Consider the following 25,116-nt stretch of genomic DNA (forward strand, 5'->3'; position numbering starts at 1 on the left):
GACTCCGAGGGCAAGGTCCGATTTCCACAAGTTTTCGCTCCTTTGGGCTGCGCGCAGGGTCCAATTTCCGGCCCAGCCTTCCCTTGGAGGAGCAAGTTCCCCAATGTGTTTGCGGCTCGGGAGTCCCTGGGTTCCGCAGCTAAGGTGGCCAGTGCGGAGCTGACCGAGGATGAAGAGTCTAGTACAAGGGAGGGGTTAAGGCAAAAACGGGGACAAGAGGGGCTCTGTGGTGACCCCACAGTCTTCCGCCACACCCACATTCGACCTAGTTCGTATCTCCACACGGAGGGAAGTAGAACTAAGGAGTCGGCCAGGTAGGGAGGTCGGGTTCTCGGTTCCTCCTCTCTCGCCAGACTGGGACCTGGGGCAGCACTGGCATCCTCGGGACAAGACCCGCCCCCCACCCTCGGTTGCCGGGCAGCCGCAGGAACTACAATTCCCAGTGAGTACCCGGCCATTTCCGGTATCTGGCTGGACGCAGGCGAGTTTGAATCCGTGTTCCCGCCCCCTTCTCCCCGGCCCACCCCTTTCCTTTCTGGCCGCCCTGCCCTCTCCGTGCGCATCCGTGCACACTCCGGCTCCGGCGGCGGGCCGCGCCCACGTACCTGACCTGCAGCTGGCGCGGTGGGCGGGGGTGCCAGCATGCGACGCGCGGGGAGGCTGGAGGCGCGCGGAGAACGAACGCCGCAATCAGTGCTCCGGTCCTGGTCTTCCTGGGGGTCCACGCCGCTGTGTACCGGGCAGGTCTCTCCCACACTCCGCCTTTTCGAGCAGCATTTCCTTACTTTTCCCGGTTCCCGATCCATCCCTTCTCTGTCAGGCTGGCTACCAGCCTTAGCTCTAGGGCCCCCAGTCTGCCCGGTACTGCCGGGCTGTCACCTCTCAGCAAGTACCTCCTCCCACATCCCTACTTTTCTGTCCCTTCCCAATCGCCCAGTCTCTTTCTCCCCTCACCTCCCAACCTCACCCTGAAGACCTCCAGCAACTCCATCCCTGCAGCCCCAACCTCTCAGCTCTCACACTCTCAGCTGCGGCCCTCTAACCCCAGCGCCTGGCCCCCCAACCCAGCCCCAGCCTCTAACCCGTTTCTCCTAGCCCCTAGCCTTGGGTACGCAGCCTTGAGCCTGCCACCGGAAATCCTCACTCTCTTCCCAGGAGAACTGGACAGCTATAGCGGTTTAACCTATAGGCCCTGGGCCCTGGGCTGGAGACTGACAATGACAAAAAGTTAAGGGCGGAGGACCCGGGGGAGCTGCTCATTGGGGTTCGGATGTAGTTGCTCTTCGTTATTTTTAGCTGCTGACTCACAGCTCCTGGCATCCGGGTTTGGGGCTAGCAGGCTGGGCTAGGGGGCTATTAATAGAGCAGGAGCACAGCCCCGACCCAGTTCAGTTTGGAAACACAGAGAGCAAGAAGCGTCCCCTGCCACTATGCCCTGTGGAGATGTGGGCTGAGCAGTGGCTGGGCCAGATGCTCTCTGGATGCCAGTTACCTCACCCTGGTATCTCTACCTTGGAACTCTTGAGGGAAACCCCACGAGGAGACTCCTGGGCACAGCTCTCCCCTAAGCTCGCCATGGCTTGGGGCTCTGCCACAATCAAGCTTCTGTTGTACTAGCCGAGAAGGAAGAGATGCGTCCCAAGTGGAAAGATTGTTTTGGTCATGGCCTTGGCCTGCCTGGGCCCACTCCTGGGCCAGAATGCTAGGTTACTAGAAGGAAAAGCTATGGATTTCTGGTCCCCCGCAGCCTTCATAAGGATGGAGTGCTTCAGCATGGTTCTAACACAGGGGGCACAGAGCTGGGGATCCCCAAACCAGACACAGAGCTCAGAAGCTGCCAGATTCTGTGTTTACCACACCCCCAACCCCGCCATTCTTTTTATTTCTTTCCATTTTGTTGAGCTCTGTCCCAACTCACAGGGATTCACAGACCTCATGATCTCTCCCTTGTCTGGAAAGAAACCATATTCATGAAAGCCACTGAAAACTTGTCCCCAATGAGGTATGAATGATCCTTTATATATTGTCATTCCCATTGACCTTTTTATTTTAATGGGCTAACGTAAGAGTTTCCTAATGTATACGTTGGGAATCGTGAGGAAATCTTGATGGACTGATCAAAATTATTCCCACGCAAGCTCAATTTGCTAGAATTCCCATTGACTAAGGGTGCACACCCACAACAATGCTCCTCTCCTCCTTGCAAATCAGAAACTTCCACCTTCATCGACCCGAGTCTTCAGCCCCCAGATGAAAAGAAACCACATTTGGGGCAAGAGTGATCGTTTCACCACGCACAATATGGAGGTCACCCAGTGAAGCTCTATTTTCAAGAATGAGCCCAGCTTTTCAGACAGACAGCAGCAGACCGCGCGGTCCCAACCCCGTCTACTTGCTGAAGGAGCCGGAGAGGCGGTGGAAGGGGAGAGAAATGGTCTCTCTGCTTGAAAATCCTTTCCTGAAGTCCTCCATCGCCTGGTTGCCTAGCAACCAGAGCTGCCTGCAGCGGTGTGGGGCGCTTTTGGTCCGTAGGGGGCGACGGTCTCCCTGGGGTCTCAGGCTGGAGCCCTAGCAGTTGGGAGGGAGGTTCCTTAGTTAAGTGTCACAGTGTCTCAGTGTGGCTGACCTCCTCCCAGCCTTGTCAACCCAGTCCAGTCTGAGCGGCAGGGAGCCTATGGAATGAGGAGAAGCTCACTATGAGTCTGAAGGGATTTTGCTCACAATCATTAAAAAATGAAGAGAGAGAGAGGGTGGGAGGAAGGGAGGAAGGAACCTGTTAAAGGGGATAGGGCAAAAAAGGGGGTAAGGAAGGGGCCTGAGGACGGTAGTTTGACCCTTTCCATTCAGTTGAGGCTTATCAATGCTTATTTTTCAATCAGAGCAGTTCAGAGGCTGAAAGGAGTCTAGCAATCTCTATTGACAGACTGTTAAGCATATAAAAGACTAGGCTCCTGGGTTACCAGCCTAGCCTAGATTTGGTCATTAAGGAAGATATTCATTCATTCATTTGACCATAATTAACACTAACCCACTATGTACCACGCGGTGTGCTAAGTGTCCTACATTTAACCCTCACAAGAACACTGTGATTATTTCTTTTTCACAGATTACAATACCAAGTCTCAGAGAGGTTAAGTAATGTCCAAACTCACAAAAATAGTGACTGGATTGGGTCTGACTGAGCAATCACTGTGTGCCAAGTCTAGGAGTACAGTAAACAATACATTTCTTTTTTCTGTCTAATGTACGCCCAGTCACCCTTTGGGACAAAACTGAAAATATCATCTCCTTTGTGAAACTTTTCTTAAGTCCCCTTCCCCTCAACAAGCAGAACTGATAACTTGCTTTTCTATACACCCTCCTGAAATACCACTTTTCACAGGTATGGTAATGATCTGCTTCCATATTTCCATTTCTTTCACTTAGAGCACCTTGGTGGCAGGGCCTGTGTTCATCTCCAATTGGATATCTAACAAACATCCCAAACTCAACATGTTCATTTCTGAACAGCTGACCTTTCCCCCAAAAATGACCCCTCCTAAAACTGTCCTCATCTCAGTTGATGGCAATTTCACATTTCCAGTTGTCCTGGCAAAAAATCCTTGGAACCACACCTTGTATCCAATCTGTCAGGAAATCCTGTCAGCTTTCCCTTCAAAATACACCCAGAATCCAACCACTTATCATCATCTCTGGTGCTACCACGCCGGTCCAAGGCACAACCACCTCTCAGCTGGATCACTTCAGCAGCCGCCTGACTAGTCTCACTGCTTTCACCCTCGCCCCTGTGGCCTATTCTCTGCAAAGAAGCTATACCAATCCTGCTAAACCCAAGTCATGTCATGCCAGTTCTCTGCACGAAACCCTCCAATGGCACTCCATCTCTCTGAGAGGAAAGCCAAAATCTTTACAGTGGTCTACAAGGTCCTACACAATCTAGTCCCTTATTAAATCTCTGATCTCGTCTCCTGGCATTCTCCCCTCCCTTACTCTATTAAAGCCACTTGATTCTCCTTGCTGTTCCTTGAGCAAGCCAGATGCACTCCTTACCAGGACCTTTGCACTCCTTGCCAGGACCTTTGCACTGGCTTCCCCTTGCTAGGTTTACTCTTCTGCATGGCTCACTTCCTCACCTCCCTCAATTCTTTGCTGAAATGCCACGTTCTCGGTGAAGGCTACCATGACCAACCTATTTAAGATTCCCTCTATTTTAATTTCCAGTTTACAGTAAATGCAGGGTACAGTAGTCCTCCTTTATCCATGGGGAATATGTTCCAAGACCCCCAGTGGATGCCTGAAACAGCAGATAGTACCAAACCCTATATATACTATATTTTTCTGAAGTGATAACGAAGATGGCTACTAAGTGACTTATAGGTGGGTAGTGTATGCAGTGTGAATACACTGGACAAAGGGATGATTCACATCCTGGGCAGGATGGAGCAGGACAGCACAAGATTTCATTACATAACGGCATACAATTTAAAACTTATAAATTGTTTATTTCCAGAACTTTCCATTTAATATTTTCAGACTGCAGTTGACCATGGGTAACTGAAACTATGGAAAGTTAAAACCATGAATAAGAGGGGGAGTATTGTATAAAGGAACGAGATAAATGACACCATGAGGAAAAAGACAAATCCAAAACAATTGACTGGCACTCTTCAAAAACTCGATGTAGTTAATTTTTTTAAAAAAGATGGAAGACTTCCAGTTATGGACCCAGTTAGAATAGACACACTTCTCCCTATTCCTCACACTAAGTACAGCTAAAACTCTGGACATTATATATAAGACAAACTTAAGAAGACTATGAAAGAAGAGGAAGGGGGCAGACTAACTAGGAACCCCAGTGACCTGAACTCGAGGTGGTGAGTTCCCTGGGTTTTCTCGTTGTATCAAATATTCCAGACCAGGTACTGGAGAAGCCGGCAGCCTGGAAATGCCAGTGGGCACAGACAAAAAAAAAAATGCAAACACCAGTAACTGGCCTGTTCTCTCTAGCCATAAGACCAGGAAATGGAGTTTAGCCAGACAGAAAACTCTTAGACAATAACCACACTGCAACCACACACCACAGGAAAAAAAAAAAAAAAAAAAAAACTGCAGCTGCACCCAAGCCAGCAAAGGCCAAGTAGATAATCCAGATTTTCACTCTGGCCAGGCTCCCCCGTACTCTCTGGGGTAGTGTCAGAGAAGGCTGAGTAGAGAGTCTAAACTTCCATTCCTGAGGGGTAACAAGAACCCCTTCCTGTTGGGTGGTGTCAGTGTCAGAGGAGCCTGGTGGTGAATCAGGACTTTGACCACAACATATCATTTAATGAGGCCACTAGCCTCCCTCTCCTCCCCTCCCAAAATCTCTCCACCTCCTGACTGTGGTGTTAGTGGAAGCCCACCTGGGGAACAGTAAAAAGGCACTTCTGCCCCTTCCAGCTAGGGAGGCATCAGTGGAGGCCTAGTAGGGAGCTGGAATTTTTACCCCTGCACAGTAGAAAGGAGAAGCCTCCACCACACATACCAACCAAGGCCAAGGAGGGAAATTGAACTTGAACCTCTACCCAGCAGTAACCAGGCAGTGGCCCTTTCCTCTGATGAAAATGGTGTCAGAAGAAGCCTACCAAAAACAAAAGATGTAAATGAAATCCAGAGTCTCATACTATAATATCCAAAAATTCCCAGGATGCAATAAAAATCGCTCCATATCTAAGCCCAGCACCTATAATCCCAGTTACTCAGGAGGCTGAGTTGGGAGAATCACTTGAGCCCAGGAGTTCAAGGTCACCTTGGGCAACATAGTGAGACCCTGTGTCTTTTTTTTTTTTTTTTTTTTTTGAGACGGAGTCTTGCTCCGTCGCCCAGGCTGGAGTCAGTGGCGCGATATCGGCTCACCGCAACCTCCGTCTCCTGGGTTCAAGCGATTCTCCTGCCTCAGCCTGCTGAGTAGCTGGGACTACAGGCACCCGCCACCACGCCCAGGCAATTTTTGTATTTTTAGTAGAGACAGGGTTTCACCATATTGACCAGGCTAGTCTCGAACTCCTGACCTTGTGATCCACCTGCCTCGGCCTCCCAAAGTGTTGGGATTACAGGCGTGAGCCACCGCGCCCAGCCAACCCTGTGTCTTAAAAAAAAAAAAAAAATCACTCATTATACCAAGAACCAGGAGACCCTCAACTTGAATGAGAAAGAGAAAGATTTCAACTGTCTGACAAAGATTCTAAAGTGACCAACATTAAAAAAAATGCTTCTATGAGCAATCTATGAGCAATTACAAACAAGGTTAAAACGAATTTAAAAAATAGCAAGTCTTGGCAAAGAAATGAGAGATATAATGAAGAATCAAATAAAATTTTAGAACAAACTATAATAACCAAACTAAAAAACTCAGTAGATGAGCTCAAAAGGAGGATGTAGAGGACAGAGGAAAGAATCAGTAAACAGAAAGATAGGACATTAGAAATTACCCAATCTGAACAACCGTGAGAAAATAATAGACTTAAAAATAAATGAACAGAGCTGGGCACAGTGGCTCATGCCTGTAATCCCAGCACTTTGGGAGGCTGAGGTGGGCAGATCACTTGAGCCCAGGAGTTCAAGACCAGCTTGGGCAACATGGCGAAACCCTGTCTCTATTAAAAATACAAAAATTAGTTGGAAGTGGTGATGCACACCTGTAGTCCCAGCTACTCAGGAGGCTGAGGTGGGAGGATCACCTGAGCTTGGGAGATCGGGGCTGCAGTAAGCTGTGATTGTGCCACTGCACTCTAGCTTGGGTGACAAAATGAAACATAGTCTCAAAGAAAAAAAAATGAACAGAGCCTCAGGGATGCTTGGGACTATAACAAAGGGCTTAACATTCACGTAATTGGAGATGTGGAAGAAGAAGAGAAAGAGCATGGGGCTAAAAAAATTTACTCAAGAAATAATGGCTGAAAATTTGGCAACAGACATAAATGAACAGGTTCAAGAAGTTGAACAAACCCCAAATAGGTTAAACTCAAATTCACCCCAAGGCACATCATAATCAAACTTCTGAAAACTGAAGATGGGAAACTTGAAAGCAGCAAGAAAGAAACAACACCTTACCTACACAGGAAAAGGAATTCAAATGTGGCCAGGTACAGTGGCTAACACCTGTAATTCCAATACTTTGGGAGGCCAAGGTGGGAGGATTACCCAAGGCCAAGAGTTTGAGACCAGCCTGGGCAACATAATGAGACCTCGTCTCTACTAAAAATAAAAAAATTAACCAGGAGTGGTGTGCGCCTATAGTCCCACCTACTCAGGAGCCTGCTTGGGAGACTGAGGCAGGAGGATCACTTTGAGGCCAGGAGTTTCAAGGCTGTAGTGAACTATGGTCACACCACTGCACTCCAGCATGCTTTATCTGGTGAAAATATCCTTCAGGAATGAGGGGGAAATCAAGACATTCTCAGACAAAGGAAAGCTAAGAGAATTTGTTGCCAGCAGACAAAGAATGGCTAAAGGAAGTTATCAAAACTTACAGATGAATAATGGAACCATTTACATGTAATGAAACTTACATGTAAACGGTTCAGAAAAAGGGATAGATAGATAGATGATAGATAGATAGATAGATAGATAGATAGATAGATAGATAGATAGAGCATTAACTGGGCATGGTGGCACACACCTGTGGTCCCAGCCACTTGTGAGGCTGAGGTGGGAGGATTGCTTGAGCCTGGGAGTTTGAGGTTGCAGTGAGCCATGATCACGCCACCGCACTCTAACCTGAGTGAGTGAGCAAGACCTACTCTTCAAAAAATATAGATAGATGGATAGATACATAGATATATAGAGCAAATATAACAATCAAAACAAGTCAAATTGTTGACAAGGAAGACATACAGTGGTGTCCATTGTACTATTCTTCCAATATTTTTGTATGTTTGTAAATTTTCATTTTTAAAACTGTTGGAGAGGATATGTGGAGAAAAGATATATGATAAAGCAAGCTTAGCAAAATGTTAATGAGAATCCTAGGAGGTGGGTAATTGGGTGTTCACTTTAAAATTCTTTGAATTTTTCTGAATGTTTGAAAACTTTCATATTAAACTGTGCGGGCAAAAAACTTGAAAAAAAAATCACAACTTGGTATCCTCCCCTACCATTCCCAATCCATCTTACTGTGCTCTACTTTTTATTTTTTCCATGGCACTTATCACCATATACACAGCAGGTGTATGTGCTGAATAATGTTGTTTTCTTCAACATCATTTTGTTATAACATTGATGAGGAAAAAAAAAAAACAACTAAAACGATTCCTGGCCAGAGCCACTGTCTGTGTGGAGTTTGCACACTCTCCCCATGTATGTGTGGGTTTTCTCCGGGTATTCCAGGGTACTGCGCTTCCTCCCACATCCCAGTGCACGTTAGGTGAATTGGCGTGTCTAAATTGTCCCAGTGTGAGTGAGTGTGGGTGTGTATGTGAGCGCACCCTGTGATGGAATGGCATCCTGTCCAGGATTGGTTCCTGCCCTGTACCCTGAGCTGCTGTGATAGGCTCTGGCCACCCTTTCAATCTGAACTGAAATAAGCAGATTGAAAAATGAATGAATGGATGGATGGATGGATGGATGGATGGATACAAAGTATTGTAAAATAAAAATGTGTAAAGTAGTTGATAATCATACAAATGCACAATAAACTTGAGGTAAGAAAGTGCTCATCGAGCTCACCATATTCGTGATTGTTTGCTTTTGAACTGCATGGTGGTAGGGAGGTGCTCCTTACAATTTTCACTTTGCATACATTTATTCCTTGATTCAACCCACCACCACTTCCACTGCTGTCACTCACTGGTTCACCAAAAATTAGGTAATTATTTACTTGTTTTCATTAATCTTTCTATATGTATGCATAGCTCATATTTATTTCAGTGTTTAATATCAGAAGTGTTTTGGGTCTTTATTTGGAAGCTTGGTGATGTTTTGTGACCAGAAATATGCCGTAGGAACTTAGCTCTTGTTTATATTAATTAGCCTATGGTAAAATTGGTTTTGTTATACGTTGTTTCACTTAGTCACAGTTGCCAAGGACCTACCAATGATGTTAAATGAGGACCTTTATTTATTGTGTTTATTTATTGTGTTTATTTTTGTCTGTGTCCTCTCACTAGGAGGTAAGCTCCTCAAGGGCAGGGATTTGTTCTGTTTGTTCTGTTTTGTTTTGTTTGCTGCTATATCCCCAAATCCTACAACAGTGTCTGGCACACAGCAAGTGTTCCATGCATATTTGTTGAATTAAGGATGAATCTCTGAGGGCCGGGCACAGTGGATCACACCTGCAATCCCAGCACTTTGGGAGGCCAAGGTGGGTGGATCACTTGATGTCGGGAGTTCGAGACCAGCCTGGCCAACGTGATGAAACCCCATGTCTACTAAGAAAATACAAAAATTAGCCGGGTGTGGTGGCAGGAGCCTGTAGTCCTAGCTACTCGGGAGGCTGAGGCAGGAGAATCGTTTGAACCTGGGAAGCTGAGGTTGCAGTGAGCTGAGATCACGCCACTGCACTCCAGCCTGGGTGACAGAATGAGAATCTATCTCAAAAAAAAAAAAAAAAAAAAAAAAAAAAAAGAATCTCTGTATCCCTAATACCTAGGTCAAGGTCTTGCACAGAGTAGGTGCTCAATGAATATTTGCTGAATTGAATTGAGATGTAAATTCTGCAGGAGAACTTAGAATAGAACTGTCGTACAAGAGTGGTTCACAGCATGGACTCTGGAGTCAAATAATCAGGATTTGCATCCTGATTCTGTCACTTCCAGCTGTGTTACCTAGCTGTGTTAACATCTTTGAGCCTCAATTTCTCATTGGTAAAATGAAGATAATAATAGCATCAGCTTGGTAGGATTTGGGTTTGCATGTTATGCACTTAGGACTTTGTAAAGACCCAATAATTGGTAGCTAAAAACAAAACAAGAACTGCAAAAAAGATAGTCTTTCTTGTACGTCATCCTTCCTCCATTCCCCGGACAAGCTGAGCCAGGAGAGGGTAAGGAGATGTCCTTGGACAAGTATTCCTAAGCTCTGTTCCAGACCCACAGAAGGGTTTCTCTCCCTTCAAATCCCTTCTTACCTTTTCACCTGTCCTGGACTCTTGTCTTGATATCCTGAAGTTCCTTCCCCCATCATAACCATGCAGGGGTGGAGTGGAGGAGATAGGGGTTTGTGGGCCAGGGACAAGGGCTTAGAGCTTTCTGTTAATCCCTGTTCTAGGGTTGAGTTCTTTACTGGTGATGGTAGAAGGTCAAGTGTGAGGTCACAGTAATTTCAGGGCCTAGAGACTGAGAGAACAATAGTCTTGTGTAGGAGGCATTGACAGGACAGCGGGCCTTATATGCTGCCTTCTTCCTTGGTCCCCTGTAAGAGAAAGCACCTCCCTCACCCTGCTCCAACGTCCCTTCTGTCCATCCTGCTACCTCGTCTTTACTTCTGGTGGCCCCAGCTCAGAGCAAGCCTGGGGACCCATTGAGCATTTCCTTGCAACTCCTTCCTGGAAGTGGGGTGGGGTGGAGTGGGCAGAGGACAGGCTAAAATTGGCGATATAAGGGCACAAGATCGGGTGCCTGAGCTTTCTGGTGGCCTACGTCCTCTGCCCCCGCCCTAGGGCCAACAGTTCCCTAGAGATTGGGGGAGCTGGGGCTGAGCCTGGGGGCGCCACGGCCTCTGTTCCTTTAAGTAGCCGCTGTTTAACATTCCTGCCGCTGCCGCTGGCTGCCTCTGCGCGCTGATTGGCTGGAATCAACTGAGAAGGGAGCCAGGGAGAGATGCTCTTGACTCCACTCAGATCCATCCTGGGGACCAGAGCAGAAGCGGTCCTCACAGCACCCATTCTCTGCTTGAGCTCCCGCTTCTTCTTTGCCGCTGGGCCTCGGCCCAGAAGCCACGACGGGCGACACGGAGCCGCCAGTGCTGGAGGGGGAGCCGTGGGTGCGGGGCAGCGTGGGGGCCGAGGCCCCGGGACGCCCGCCCGGCCCCAGGCCCCGCTCAGCCCGGGCGCCCCCACGGGTGCCCCCCCCTTCTTGGTCCGAGCAGTGTGAGTGTGCCCGGGAGCCCGGCGGCGGCGGCGGCGGCGGTGGCGGCAGTGGCGGCGGCGTGGAAACCGGCGTGGGCTGGGGGGTCCGAGCCTCGGGGGGCAGTGCCATGCACAAGCACCAGCACTGCTGTAAGTGCCCTGAGTGCTATGAGGTGACCCGCCTGGCCGCCCTGCGGCGCCTTGAGCCTCCGGGCTACGGGGACTGGCAGGTCCCCGACCCCTACGGGCCAGGTGGGGGCAACGGCGCCAGCGCGGGTTATGGGGGCTACAGCTCGCAGACCTTGCCCTCGCAGGCGGGGGCCACCCCCACCCCTCGCACCAAGGCCAAGCTCATCCCCACCGGCCGGGATGTGGGGCCGGTGCCTCCTAAGCCAGTCCCGGGCAAGAGCACCCCCAAACTCAACGGCAGCGGCCCCAGCTGGTGGCCAGAGTGCACCTGTACCAACCGGGACTGGTATGAGCAGGTATGGACCAGCGGAGGGGGGAGCGGTGGGGCAACCCAGGAGGGCTGGAGAGTGGGGTCCTAGAGGCCTGGGATGCAGTAGGGGTCGCTGGGGCTCCAAGCCTGTGGACCCCGAGCCCTAGCATTGCAGCTGGGCAAAGAGAGGCGGTGGGAAATGTGTGGTTCCCTGTGTGTGTCTGTTTGGGGGTCTCCATTAGAAGATTGGGAGGAGCCGTGTGTCAGGGGGTAAGGGCATGGCGGAGGGGCACATTTTCCTGTGTGGGGGAATTGGGTTTGTCTCAGTGTGGGGGAATTGGGTTTGTCTCAGTGTGGGGGTTTGGCAATGTCTCTGTGTCTGGCAGGGGGCGGGAGGTTCTGCGGGGGCTGTGTGTGGTGTGTGTCTCCACAGGAGGGGAGGAGGGGGCATGGTGCTCTGCGTAGGGGGGACATATGTGTGTGTATGTATGTTGGGGTGTGTGGAGGAAGGCAATGGAGCTGCCGTGAATCCGTGTGGAGGAGCCCATGTGCCCGGCTCGCTGAGCTTCATCCCTCGATGCCATGAGTCCCTCTCCGTCCCAGTCCCTTTGTGTGTGAATGTGCACATGGATGTGTGGAGATGTCACTCTGAATGTGGAGAGGTCTCTGTAGAGGAGGCTGCAGGGATGGCTGTGTTTGTGTGTGTGGCTACATGTATATGTGTGTGAGCATGTGGCTGCAAGAGTGTGCACACGTGTGCCTGGTGTGTGTGTGTGTGTGAGTGTGTGTGTGTGTGTATGTGTTGTCTCTGGTGAGAGGCGCTTGACAGGCAAGGGAGGGGAGAGGAAGGAGGCGAGAGACACGTCCCAAGCAAGGCTGAGAGGCTGCTGAGAAGGACGGACTCTTTTGTCCAAGCAGCTCTGAAGTGTGTGTGCCGGGGTGGGGTGGCGTGGGGGAGGGGGGGGAGATTGGAAGGAACTGAAGCAAGCTTCCTCGCTCTAGAGCAGGCATGGTGCCTGGAGCTGGCAAGGGGCAGCTGCCCTGGTGCAGGGACTGGCCCCAGTGGGGCATGTCCCCCTTGGGTACCTCCAGATGTGAGAGGGCTTAGCCCCCCAGCCCTGACTTGGCACAGCTTGGGAGCCCCTGGGTGCTGGGCACAACTCCGGCTTCCACTCCCAGCCTAAACTGCCAGCTTAGAAAATGGAAGGAGCATCTGTGGGAGAAGCAGCAAAATGGAGGCTGGGCTGGCAGAGCCAGGTCCCTGGCACGCAAGGCGGAGGGCCTGTCTGGTTATCCGGCTCTGCAGCTCCTAGGGTGGGGAGAGAGGAAGAGGAGGCTTTGCTGTCGACGGCAGGTGATGACTTCCCCAAGCTGGTGACCGTTCTGGCTGCCTCTGTCCTCTGGGGATAGGATGTGCTCTCACTCAGAGGCAAAGGTGGGGACTTCCTGGGGAGAAGAGCCCTCAGTTCTGGCCTTCTGTCTGTCCACACTTACGGCTTTCCCACATCCCTTGCCTTGGCCTCTTGCCCTTTCCAGCGAGTCCCTCTCTCTCCTTTGTCCCCTCTGTCCTGGAGGTCTTTCTCTTGCAAACACCCTCTTATGCTTGTCCTGCCCGGCTGGGAGACAGGTGGCAATCCCAGGCTGGGCCAGTTAGCCAAGGTTTCTTTGCCAGGGCTGATCCCTGGATGGCTCCTGGCCCTGAGAACAAGGTCCCTGAGTAGGGGAGGGGGCTAGAGGGTGGACCACTGGGAACGGGAAGCCTCTGGGTACCACTTGGGCTGGGCTTGAGGCATGGCTTCTCACATGTGGGCACACATGGTACACCAAATGCACACAAGAGCCACATGGGTGTCCCTTTGCTTATGTGTCTGTTGCATGGTACTTAAGGCAGCTGGGTTGGTTTCGGGTCTCTAAGGAGCCTTCAGTTCTTCTTACTGGGGTCACAGACCAGGGTAAGGCTGCAGCTGGAGTCCTCCCACCAACTCCCACAGCTGCAGGGCCGGCCCAGAAATGGTGGAGGCATGATGAGCTAGTCCTCTCTCCCTCTCCTCCTCTCTGCTTCTTGAAGCCAAAGCTGTGTGGGGTGGAGGTGGGATGGGGGAAGCACAGCAGGACATGTGGAGGAGCCCCCACTCTGGTTTCCAGCTCCCCGCTTCTGAGGAGGAGGCTAGAGGTCAGGGAAGGGACGACATAGCCAGAGAAAGGTGGGGGAGGGGTGCCAGGATACCTGGGGAGACAGGCAAGAGGGCTTCTCCATTGTTGGAGGTGAAAGTGGGAGCCAGCAGGCAAGTGCTGCTTGTATGTCCAGAATCACATTTTCACTTGACAAATGGATACACACATGTCCTGTCTGGGAGGCCATCTCTGCGGGTTGGCCAAATCACCCCTGTGTTTCTGACCCCTTCCCTTGCCTCTTCTTGCATGACTACTGCATATTGAAGACCACGGACTCTGCTGCCAATCAGTCTGTGGGTCACCAACTTCTCCCTCATGGGGAATCTTGTCTACCCTGCTCCAGTCCCACCCTTGGCTTTGTCTCTAACTCCTGACCAGATCCCACCCTCGCCCTTTCTGCTAGGAAACACAAAGGGCTCAGAACCAAAAATCCTTTGGTAGAAAACAGATTAGGACTTTGACTCCTTCTGCCTATTTGAGGAATTGGGTTCCTGGAGTCCAAGAAAGAGGTATAGAGTAAAGACTCACGAGGTGCTCCAAAGTGGGGCAACTGTCCTTTTTCCCATGAGCTCTGCTGGGGTACGAGGATGAGTGACCAAAACATCAGTGGCCTTAAGAGCTTACTGTAATCAAAAGAACACCTGGAGATCCCATTGCTCTGTCACTAATTCCCAGTGTGCCCTTAGGCACATCCCATGTCCTCTCTGGGCCTCCGTGTCACCTACTGTCACATAAAGGGGATAGGACAAGATGATGTCTGCTGTCCTTCCAGTTCGGACACAGTGGGAGTCTATGATCCCCCAGTCAGGGAGAACTGTGGTTCAGAAGGGGAAGGGTTATCTGTCTAGGCCACTGGGTATCCCCTAAGGACACTGGGTGTGGCATGGTTTGCCCACCATGCTCCATCTCTGCCATCCCTCTTAGGCCAGGCCTGCACCCCTCCTAGTGAACCCTGAGGCACTGAAGCCCAGCCTCTCGGTGAGTGCACCACGGGCTGGCTCAGTCTCAGACAATTGATCTGGGCTAAATGAGCGGCTGGGTTTGGGCTGATATGGTTGGAAGCAAAGCAGGGGTTGGCGGGGTGAGTGAGGAGCGGCCTCTTCCAGGTCAGCCTGTCCTCATCTGTGGCCAAGAGGTGACCTGGGGTGCACTTGGGCTCTTCTACTCTGTGGGAGTAGGGGAGGAGGCAGGTTGACCAAGAGGCAGATGGCTGGAAGGGCAGGGGGCACTAAGGGAACTGCCTGTGTCTCCCCCTAGGTGAATGGCAGCGATGGCATGTTCAAATATGAGGAAATCGTACTTGAGCGGGTGAGTCTGCCAGTGGGGAAAAGCAGAAAGGGAAGGATAGGGTTGGAGCCAGGAGAGGGGAGACCCCTGAATCATGGTTTCAAGACCCATGGGGGGACCTGCATTAAGAGGATGGTGAAACAGCGGCCCGCAGAGGCCGCTTCACTGCATCAATCAATCAACCCACTAACAAATATTAATTGACCTTGCTCACTGAGGCCTGGGGAATTGGGGAGGGGATGGGTTTCCCAGAGTGATCAGCAGAGGCTGGGTTTCTGACAAATGTGCCTAGCCTGCCATGGCCCCTTCTGAGGCCTGGAGAACTAGCTCTGGGACATAAGGGGAGGTGAGGTACCCAGAACTCTCCTTTGTGCCCTCAGAGTGAACAGACTGTGCCTTTCCACCCACTTCTGCAGGGCAACTCTGGCCTGGGCTTCAGTATCGCAGGTGGCATCGACAATCCCCATGTCCCTGATGACCCTGGCATCTTTATTACCAAGATTATCCCTGGTGGAGCAGCTGCCATGGATGGGAGGCTGGGGTGAGATGGCCTGGAAGCAGGGTTGTGGGTGGCAGGGACAGGATGGAGATGAGGGGAGGAAAGCCTGCCTGGCAGGATGACCCTTCCATTAGACCTGAGGGCGGGGTGGGAGGGCAGAGGAGGGGAGGACAGAGAAGTGGGAGGAAGCAAGAGAGGGGGTGGAGGGGTGGGGGCACAGTGTCATGCCTCTTGGGCTTCCCCTGCAGGGTGAATGACTGTGTGCTGCGGGTGAATGAGGTGGACGTGTCGGAGGTGGTACACAGCCGGGCGGTGGAGGCGCTGAAGGAGGCAGGCCCTGTGGTGCGATTGGTGGTGCGGAGGCGACAGCCTCCACCCGAGACCATCATGGAGGTCAACCTGCTCAAAGGGCCCAAAGGTGCGGCCCTCCAGGTTCCTGTGCTCCAGCCAGAGCCTTAGGCCCCAGATCCCATCTTGCCCCATAGGGAATTGGAAGGGAATGGCCTTACTCCTTGCCTGACTCCCCCTGTTCCAACTCACAGCCTACTTTTTTGACCTCAGTCCTCACCCTTACTCATCTCGGGATGGCAGCTTGGCGTTTGGATCCCCCGGGGGGAGCTCCTGTGGGGCCAGTGGGTTGGCTGGGGGAGGGGGCTCGGATTTGGGATGGACAACACTTTAACCTCTCCTTGTGGCCCTCTCCCACTCCCTACTGGCTCCCGCTCAGGCCTGGGTTTCAGCATTGCTGGGGGTATTGGCAACCAGCACATCCCAGGAGACAACAGCATCTATATCACCAAGATCATTGAGGGGGGTGCTGCTCAGAAGGATGGACGCCTACAGATTGGGGATCGGCTGCTGGCGGTGAGACAGACTTCACGGGGATGCCCAAATGGTAGGGTAGGGAGGAGGAGCTCCAGTACCCCTCACTCGGCCTAAACCTCACTCAGGGATGAGGCATCATGGGGGGAATTTCAAGAGTTATCGTCTGTGTTGTGTTTGCCCAGATACAAAGGCCCTAATTCTTTCTGTGGCCAGGGTCTTGCCCTATCCCCTACCTCCTGCCTCTGCTCCTCACAGCACTATACTTGGGCCTCTGTTAGCATGCTGTTGAATTTCACTGAAAAGGCATCCCTCGAGTTCCCTGGAGAAGCCTCTCCTTCTCCCAAGTCCCAGCCTGAGGCCTCTCCTCTTCTAGGTGAACAACACCAATCTGCAGGATGTGAGGCATGAGGAAGCTGTGGCCTCACTGAAGAACACATCTGATATGGTGTATTTGAAGGTGGCCAAGCCAGGCAGCCTCCACCTCAACGACATGTACGCTCCCCCTGACTACGCCAGCAGTACGTACTCATCAGCCCCTGTCCCTGGTCTAAAGCTCTGTCCCCTGGTTTCTGGAGGGGAAGAAGTTCATACCCCTTGTTAAGAGAGGGCAAGCAGCTTTGCTCAGTGGTGGCACTGTAGAAGCCAATAAGGTTTATCCGAGGCGCCATTATTGCTAATTGAAAACTTTGCTCAGTACCCCACTGTGAAGACTTGCCATAGAGTCAGCAATGGCAATTTTTGACAATTTCTATGGAGAGTGAATTTTAAAAAGAGGAGAGAGAGAAGCTGCAGAGGATAGTGCACAGAACTGAGTCCAGATCCCAGTTCTTTGTTTTTTTGTTTGTTTGTTTGTTTGAGACAGTCTCGCTCTGTCGCCAGGCTGGAGTGCAGTGGCATGATGTCGGCTCACTGCAACCTCCGCCTCCCGGGTTCAAGCAATGCTCCTGCCTCAGCCTCCCGAGTAGCTGGGATTACAGGTGCCTGCCACCATGCCTGGCTAATTTTTTGTATTTTTAGTAGAGACGGGGTTTCTCCATGTTGGCAAGGATGGTCTCGATCTCCTGACCTCGTGATCCACCCACCTGGGCCTCCCAAAGTGCTGGGATTATAGGCTTGAGCCACCGCACCCGGCCCCCAGCTCTGTCCCTTAGAGATGGGTGCCCTTAGACAAGTCCCTTTCACCTGTTTTTTGTTTCCTCTTTGGCAAAAGGGAGCTAATGATGTATGTGCTGCCTTCCTCATAGGACTGCTGCAAGGATCAAATGAGATCATGGATGAGAAAGCCCTTGGAAAACTGTATTAGGCTATAGAGATGTGAGGGATTATTATTAGTCACACCTCTAGTCATGCCTTTCTTTGTAGACTGCCTTGACTTCAGTTCTTTCTAAGACTCACAGGAGTGAGCCAAGGATTTAGAAAGGGACTGCGGAGGAGGAACCCTGGGTGGCGGGTGGATGGAGTGGGGAGGTGCGGCCTGAGGAATCAGCCTCCCTTGGTCTCTTTTGCACCTGAAGTGGGGTGTGGGGGAAAGTCCTTGAGGAGTTTGGGGTACCTCCCTGGACCAGTCTCTGAACTTTCCTCTTCCTTTCTTGATTCCAGCTTTTACTGCCTTGGCTGACAACCACATAAGCCATAATTCCAGCCTGGGTTATCTCGGGGCTGTGGAGAGCAAGGTCAGCTACCCTGCTCCTCCTCAGGTTCCCCCCACCCGCTACTCTCCTATTCCCAGGCACATGCTGGCTGAGGAGGACTTCACCAGGTAAGACCCCGCCCCCAACATCCCATTCAATCTACCCAGAAATTGGGGAGGGGAGGAATCCGTTTCTGGCCGGCCACAGGCTCCTTGTAGTATGGCAAAGAAGAGGATAAGGCCCTCATCACTCCCGGCTCTGGGGTCCGAGGCCCTCTCTCAGGCCTTGGGGACCTAGAGAGGGACAGAAGTGGCTGCAGGGACAAGCTCTACCATCAGGGGGAGTGCCGAGTGAGTGGCCCCGGTCCAAAAGTGCAGATAAAGAAAGGATGGGGTGGAGCATTTAGGGGGCTGAGGAGGTGAGGCCAGCGGAGTTTCCTGCCCTGAGATAGTTGCAGCCCGGTCTACTGCAACCATTTCAAATTAGAGAAGAAAGCAGTTCAGCCGGTGGGGCTGGCGGGACTCTGACCGGCCCGGTGGCCTCGCCGGCAACAGCCCCGCCCCGCTGGCGGCGGCGGCGGCGGCAGCGGCTGCGCGGGGCCTGGAACTGGTCGGGCCGGCCGGGGTTCCGGGGGACAGGTTTGCAGGGTGGGGCCCGAGAGGCTGGCGGGCAGGCAGCAGTGGAGCCGGAAGGGTAGGCGGCCAGGGGAGAGACAGAGGAGCTATGGAGAGGGCCCGCAAGTTCTCGGGCTCCGGCTTGGCCATGGGCTTGGGCTCCGCCTCTGCTTCGGCCTGGAGGAGGGCTTCGCAGAGGTGGGCCTGGCCGCTCCGCTCCCTGCGGCCCGGAGGGGATGCCAGGTAGGAGAGGAGGGCTAGGAGCAAGAGCATCCGGGACTCAGGGAGGGAGCCTCGCACCTGAGACTGGGAGCAAGAAAGGAAGAGTCTTGCGTGGGGCTTTGGGCTCCTCCGAGGAAAGATGCTTGTAACAAGTGAAGGCGGTGGGCCGGGAACGTGCCCTGGGAGTTGGGCCGATGACACTGTGACCTTTTACAGAGGGCTTCCTTAGATGTGGTTAGTTTTACTCGCATTTCTCATGTGCTTGTCTGCTCTCTTCAGTTTGGATTCTAAACTTCTTTTGGGGATCTGGGATCCCCCTAAGAACCCAGGCGCTGCAACCCCCTGGGACTACATAGTGTTATCTGCTGATTAAATATGTTGTTGGGGCAGCAGGTAGGAGGGGTCATAGTTGATGGGTGAAATTTTGAGACTACAGAAGAGTATCTGTGAAGTAAGTGTGCACATCCTGTGGATGATGAGTGCAGTCAACCCCAAGGTGACTCCACTGCCCCTAACTGCTTCCTCTTCTTGTGGTCCAGGGTGCAGCACATGGGTTGGTAGGATAGGAGAATCTGGGAAGGAAGAGGACCAGTGAGTGGGCCTGAGATTTGGTCTCTGGAGTTCAGGGTAGGGATTTGTTGACTGGAGAGAGTAGGGGACTGTCCACTGGGAAGTTGACTGCAAGCCCTCGGGAAGAAGGGAGGGAAGAGGAACTGAAACTTGGCACCTGAGAGAACAGCAGCCAAGCAGGTTTCAGGAGACAAAGGGAGGCTCAGGGTATCATACATAGGGAACCACGTCCTCACTCCCTACAGCAAGTATGGACCTTGTTCCAGGCTGGCCCTCAAAGGACAACACTCCATATCTACCTAGTCCTGACTCCTCCACTCCTTTCCCACCAGAGAGCCTCGCAAGATCATCCTGCACAAAGGCTCCACAGGCCTGGGCTTCAACATCGTAGGAGGAGAGGATGGAGAAGGCATTTTTGTCTCCTTCATCCTGGCAGGAGGCCCAGCTGACCTGAGTGGGGAGCTGCGCAGGGGAGACCGGATCTTATCGGTGAGGAGACAAAGGAGAGGTGGGAGGATGGGAACTGTGCCAGTCTAAAATGGAGAGCAAGAGACCTTACTTCCTCCGAGGAGTGCTTCTTGTGATGAGGGGAGGGCTAAGGACTGGAGAAAACTTATTTTGTTTTTATAGACATCCTTAGTGACAGGGACCGGGACCAGACTTATCTTTGAGGGGGAAATGAATGCTTCTTGGATCTTAACCCTGATTGGCATTCGAACTTTATGAAGATAATTGTTACGCTAGAGATGTCGTATCCTTTAGGCCTTGTTCTAGGGGCAAGGTTGGAATATTGGGAAAGGCATCTAAACAGGCTTGGGGTGGGGTACCCATCTCCCTCTCCTAACTGCTAGTGCAGAGGACCCCCTTTCTTGCTTTTGGGGTGGCTCACAGCTTCTCTCTTTGGACAGGTGAATGGAGTGAATCTGAGGAATGCAACTCATGAGCAGGCTGCAGCTGCTCTGAAACGGGCCGGCCAGTCAGTCACCATTGTGGCCCAGTACAGACCTGAAGGTAAGAGAAGGGAGGTGGGAAGAGATGATGTGGGGGAGTTAGACTTATATTACGTGTTGGCTTTTTGCCATCCTAGGTAACAAAGCCGCTTGACCAGGTCCCTTCTACCTAGAGCAGTAACCTCTTCCTCTCTCCTTTTCCTGCTGGGTAGGTGTTGGTTTGGGCGGCTTGAAAGCATCGATTAAGGCTGTGCTCAGAGCCTGCTGATGTGGGCTGCAGTGCAGGAGAAGGCCAGTAGTGGGCAGCAGCCTACGGGAAGCAGCATCCAAAGATTAGGGCGACTGGAAAAAGAGGAGGGGGCGGAGGGCCCACAGGAGAAGACTGGGAGCTGTGTGTCCTGGAAGAGGAGAGAAGCTCTTGGTTAGAAGGACCTCAGGTAGAAGAGATCCGACCTCTTAAGAGATCTTGGGCCAAACCTCTGTGATCCCCACTCCCCTCCCCTCATCAAGATGACGGTGAAAGACCCATAAACGCGCTGAAAAGGTGGTACTATGCCCTTGGGATAGGCCAACTGGAGTCGACTCCCTCCCCTCCGAGGGGCCTTCTTTGTATTCTCAGTGAGCAGTCCTTGGCTGGGGCGAATGGGCGGGGCTGGTCATGCAAATAAAGGCGTTTGATTGGCTGGGGCCAACTGAGGCCCAGGTGCCGAGGTGAGCCGCGGGAAGGCGCGCCCTAGCCTGCGGGCCAGTGGAGTGGCCATTGGCCGGCTGAGGGCGGCCTCCAGCCTCATGCCCCACCCCCTGACCCAGGAGGAGGGCGGCAGGCGCCCCTCCTTCCCCCCATCGCGCGCCTCAGGCGTCTCCTCCTCCTCCTCCCTCCTTCCCCCTCCTCTCTCCTCCCTTCCTCCCGCGCGCCCCGCTTTGTGTCCGTGGTCTCCCGCGCGGGACGGAGGGACTGGCCGGAGCTGGCGCTTTCTCAGCACTAGATCTGGACTCCGACCCGGCGCCAGGTGAGGTGGGGCGGACGGGGGTCAGGCCCCCTCGCAGTCCCCCCTAACCTCTCTACGGCTCTGTTCTCAGCCTCTTTTCCAACACTGCGTCCCCCAACTCTGCCCTCTCCCCCGAATGCCTTCGTTGCGTGTCCCCAGGCTCCTTCTGAGACCCTCCTCAGGGCCCCTCGGAGCGCCGCGCGGGGCTCAGCACCCGCTCACCCTACACTGGGCCCAGTCTGGCCTTCACCTCTTGGCCATCACCTCTCCGCCACAGCGAGCTGTGCCCTCTTCTCGCCCCAGGGCCTCTGTCCCGTCTCAGCCCCCTTCCTGCTGGCTGCTGCGCCCCCAAGCAGCTCCCTAATCCCTTGCCCTAGAGGAATTTTCTAAATCTTCCCTTCCCCCGACACCCATTTCTCCACCCAACCTGGCCACCTCTGAGAACAGCCGCGACAGGCTTGGTATTCTGCCCCCTCCCTTTTGTTTGCAAGGGATTAGTACTATTCTCGATTTCTTTCGCCTTCTCCTCCCCTTTGTCCCCTAGGGCTGCAGCGCCTGGGCTCCTGGGACACCTAGGCCCTGTGGGCCGGTTACTAAGGTGGAAGGGACCGACCTCTCCCTGGCAGGTGCTCTATTTCCGCGATGAGAGGGGGAGAGGCTAGGAGCCCTGTCGCTAAGCCGAGAGGGATGGAAAGTGCCTACCTTTGTCCTTTCCGTTCCCCTCCCCCCATGCTCCTTCAGTGCCTCAAGATCCTGAAGGGAAAGAAGAGAGAGCCTGCGACCTTTTCCACGAGGCTCTTCTGATGGAGGACAGAAGTGTAGGGAGGTAACTCACAGGAGAGAGAGCTTGTTGGTCTGAGGTAATGAGAAAGAGGGACGCAAATGGACACTTTAAGTCATTTCTCTCCTTGTTTGGTTTTCAGCTTACTGATGAGGAACGCACCTTAGGAATATTGTTTTTTTATGATTTATGTGTGTGCTGTTCGCTTTCCAGTACAGAGCTAACCGTCTGATTTTTATTAGCAACTAATATTTATGCATTTCATGCCCACAACTTAGACAACACAGGTTCTGCAAAGGAAATGGTTTTTCTTGCGCATTTGTGTGTGTATGTTGTAGGAGAAATTGATGTTTCTTTCGGTTTTGCTCTCTGATGTTGGGCACATGGAAACAATACTGTGAATTGTGTGTGGTGGGGGTATGCTGGATACTAGTGACTACATATTTCTATGACTTGTTAGGTGAATGCAACTGGCTTGCATAAAAAGCCACAAGTTGTCCAGGGTAAGGGGATTCCTGCAGTGTTTGTTGCTCTCTGAGCATATTTCTGAGAGTTTATAATGTAGGTTGAGGTGCTGTTTTATGCTAGTTCTTTCTACTACTTGCCAAATAAGGCCTTTCTTCTCTTAGGATTTAGGTGAACCACTGTTGTTAAGGCTCTGCCACCCCCAATCAATCTTACTTCCTCCTTTGGTTTGGTAAATCCAGCAAGTCCCTAACATGCAAAAGCTTTTTTTTTTTTTTTCCCCCTTTGAAAACAGATCCCTGGAGACTGGTCCAGAGGGACTGTCAAGCATTCTGTGTTGGGCTCTAAATTTTCTTTGGTAAAGTGCTAGTTTTTAAAAATAAGGACTCCATGTTGATCAATTTATAAATAAGTGTGGTTCTTCAGAGGATTGCATCACGGTGGGTATTTACAAAATGAATAATCCAAATACATGTATGTTGGTTGGCAACAGACTTTGCATGTGATTGGCCAAGTAAGTGTTCATTACTTGATTTTTTTTTCTTCACGTGAATGTGAGAGCTGGAAAGGATCAAGTGGTCCAATTCCTCATTGTGCATACTGAAACAATGACAAGAGAGCCAAGATAAAACTTGTCTAAGAAGGGAAAGTTGCTGAAGGTCAGCATCAGAGGGTCAGCAAATCAGCTTAATCCTGAGGTCTACCAGTTGGGACAGACCATGCTTGTGAACACCTGAGGGACCTAACACCTAGTTAAAAGTGGAGGAGCAACAGGAAGGAGACTGGGGAATTAACAGAGGGAGAGACTAGGAAGAGTGTAAGGGAAAGAAAGATGGATGTGGAGGGGAACGTTAGAGTGATATCCATGGTGGCCTCTGAGGCACCTTTGCCAAACCAGTGCAGCCTTTACCTAGATAGCCTTTAGCATGAGAGATTTAAAAAATAGGTTTGACTAATAGAACAATCAGAGTAAGACAATTTGTCTCCTTTTTTAAATGGTGTTATTGAGAGGTAAGTCATTTACCATACAGTTCCCTCATTTAGATATATATTTCAGTGACTTTTAGGTATAGTTGTGCCTCCATCACCAGAGTACGTTTTAGAACTTTTTTTTTTTTGAGACGGAGTCTCTCTCTGTCACCCAGGCTGGAGTGCAGTGGCGCGATCTCGGCTCACTGCAAGCTCTGCCTCCCAGGTTCAAGCGATTCTCCTGCCTCAGCCTCCCCAGTAGCTGGGACTACAGGCGCCTGCCACCACGCCCGGCTAATTTTTTGTGTTTTTAGTAGAGACGGGGTTTCACCGTGTTAGCCGGGATGGTCTCGATCTCCTGACCTTGTGATCTGCCCGCCTCAGCCTCCCAAAGTGCTGGGATTACAGGCGTGAGCCACTGTGCCCGGCCTAGAACTTTTTGTGTGTGTGTGTGAGACAGTGTCAGGCTCTGTTGCCCAGGCTGGAGTGCAGTAGCACGATCTCGGCTCACTGCAACCTCTGCCCCTCAAGCTCAAGCCATCCTCCCACCTCAGCCTCCGGAGTAGCTGGGACTATAGGTGTGTGCCACTACGCCTGGCTAATTTTTGTATTTTTTGTAGAGAGGGGGTTTCACCATGTTGCCCAGGCTGGTCTTGAACTCCTGGACTCAAGCATTCTTCCTGCCTTGGCCTCCCAAAGTGCTGCGATTACAGGTGTGAGCCACCATGCCCAACCTAATTTTTGTATTTTTAGTACAGATGGGGGTTTGCCATGTTGCCTAGGCTGGTCTTGAACTCCTGAGCTCAAGCAGTCCACCCACCTTGGCCTCCCAAAGTGCTGGGATCACCGCTCCCGGCCTAGAACATTTTCCTTACCTCTCTTCTTTTAATACATAAAAGGTATGCAAGCATTAGAAAGATGATGGGTTTAGGACAATTGCTTCCTAATGTTCTTCCTCTGGATACTTTGAGGCTGGTGGCAACTTGAGAATGCTCTAACCGTGAGATTCTTTTTTTATTTGTTAATTTATTTGTAGAAACAGGGTCTCACTATGTTGCCCAGGCTGGCCTCGAACTCCTGGCCCAAGTGATCCTCCCACCTCGACCTCCCAAAGCACTGGGATTACAGGCGTGAGCCATAATGCCCAGCCAAGATTCTTTCAAATACCTGGTTTGCTTAATGTGGGTTTAACCCATAATGAAGTATAGGAACTGTGTCTTTCTATTTGAACTTTGTATTGTTCCTAGCATGGGTGTTTTACAGGTGTTTTTATGACGAGGCTTTGGAAAATATTAAAATAGAAATAGAAATGCTAAATGATAAGATACCACAGTAAGAGATGCTATTTAATGGTTTCACTCCTGATTGCTCTAAACGGTTATGGACACAGCAATCCTACCTATTAGCTAAAAATAGCATGATGTTCTTGGACATGTATAACACTGCTTAAAATTCAATTGAAAATTTAAACAACTGGCTCTTGGCAAAGGCTCTCTTAAAATCTATTCTAAAATGAAAAATATTTTTCTGTGACTTGTGGAATTGTCCCACCAAGGGAAGGATGGGTTATGTGTTAGAACATTTTGAGATCTCCTACATTTTCCCCGTAGTGACTTTATATCAGCCTCTGTTCATAAACTGATCTAGTATTTTTCTTGA

The 25,116-nt window shown here is 51.5% G+C and overlaps 1 protein-coding gene and 1 non-coding gene across 12 annotated transcripts in view; both read left to right on the top strand.

Moving 5' to 3' along the window:
- The first annotated feature begins 10,802 nt into the window (after positions 1 to 10,802).
- The window catches only part of DLG3 (discs large MAGUK scaffold protein 3), a 59,725-nt gene continuing 45,411 nt past the window's right edge, over positions 10,803 to 25,116 (top strand). For 3 of the 11 annotated variants that reach the window (XM_054544697.2, XM_009234951.4, XM_009234952.4), the window contains exons 1-10: positions 11,129 to 11,526; positions 14,580 to 14,633; positions 14,913 to 14,963; positions 15,359 to 15,483; positions 15,690 to 15,859; positions 16,169 to 16,305; positions 16,640 to 16,784; positions 17,866 to 18,025; positions 19,636 to 19,792; positions 20,212 to 20,314. In XM_054544697.2, coding sequence (XP_054400672.1) covers positions 11,170 to 11,526; positions 14,580 to 14,633; positions 14,913 to 14,963; positions 15,359 to 15,483; positions 15,690 to 15,859; positions 16,169 to 16,305; positions 16,640 to 16,784; positions 17,866 to 18,025; positions 19,636 to 19,792; positions 20,212 to 20,314 — 1,459 coding nt within the window. In that variant the 5' untranslated portion in view covers positions 11,129 to 11,169. Of the gene's footprint in view, positions 11,527 to 14,579; positions 14,634 to 14,912; positions 14,964 to 15,358; positions 15,484 to 15,689; positions 15,860 to 16,168; positions 16,306 to 16,639; positions 16,785 to 17,865; positions 18,026 to 18,289; positions 18,755 to 18,806; positions 18,968 to 19,635; positions 19,793 to 20,211; positions 20,315 to 21,098; positions 21,264 to 25,116 lie in introns of those variants that run through there. The other 8 variants (XM_054544695.2, XM_009234953.4, XM_054544696.2 and 5 more) reach the window with 8 other exon arrangements.
- Positions 16,880 to 17,023, top strand: LOC112131072 (U4 spliceosomal RNA). Its single transcript, XR_002913221.1, has one exon. It is a non-coding gene; the product is annotated as a U4 spliceosomal RNA (small nuclear RNA).

This window comes from Pongo abelii, chromosome X (genome assembly GCF_028885655.2).
Source record: "Pongo abelii isolate AG06213 chromosome X, NHGRI_mPonAbe1-v2.0_pri, whole genome shotgun sequence".
Taxonomy (NCBI): domain Eukaryota; kingdom Metazoa; phylum Chordata; class Mammalia; order Primates; family Hominidae; genus Pongo; species Pongo abelii.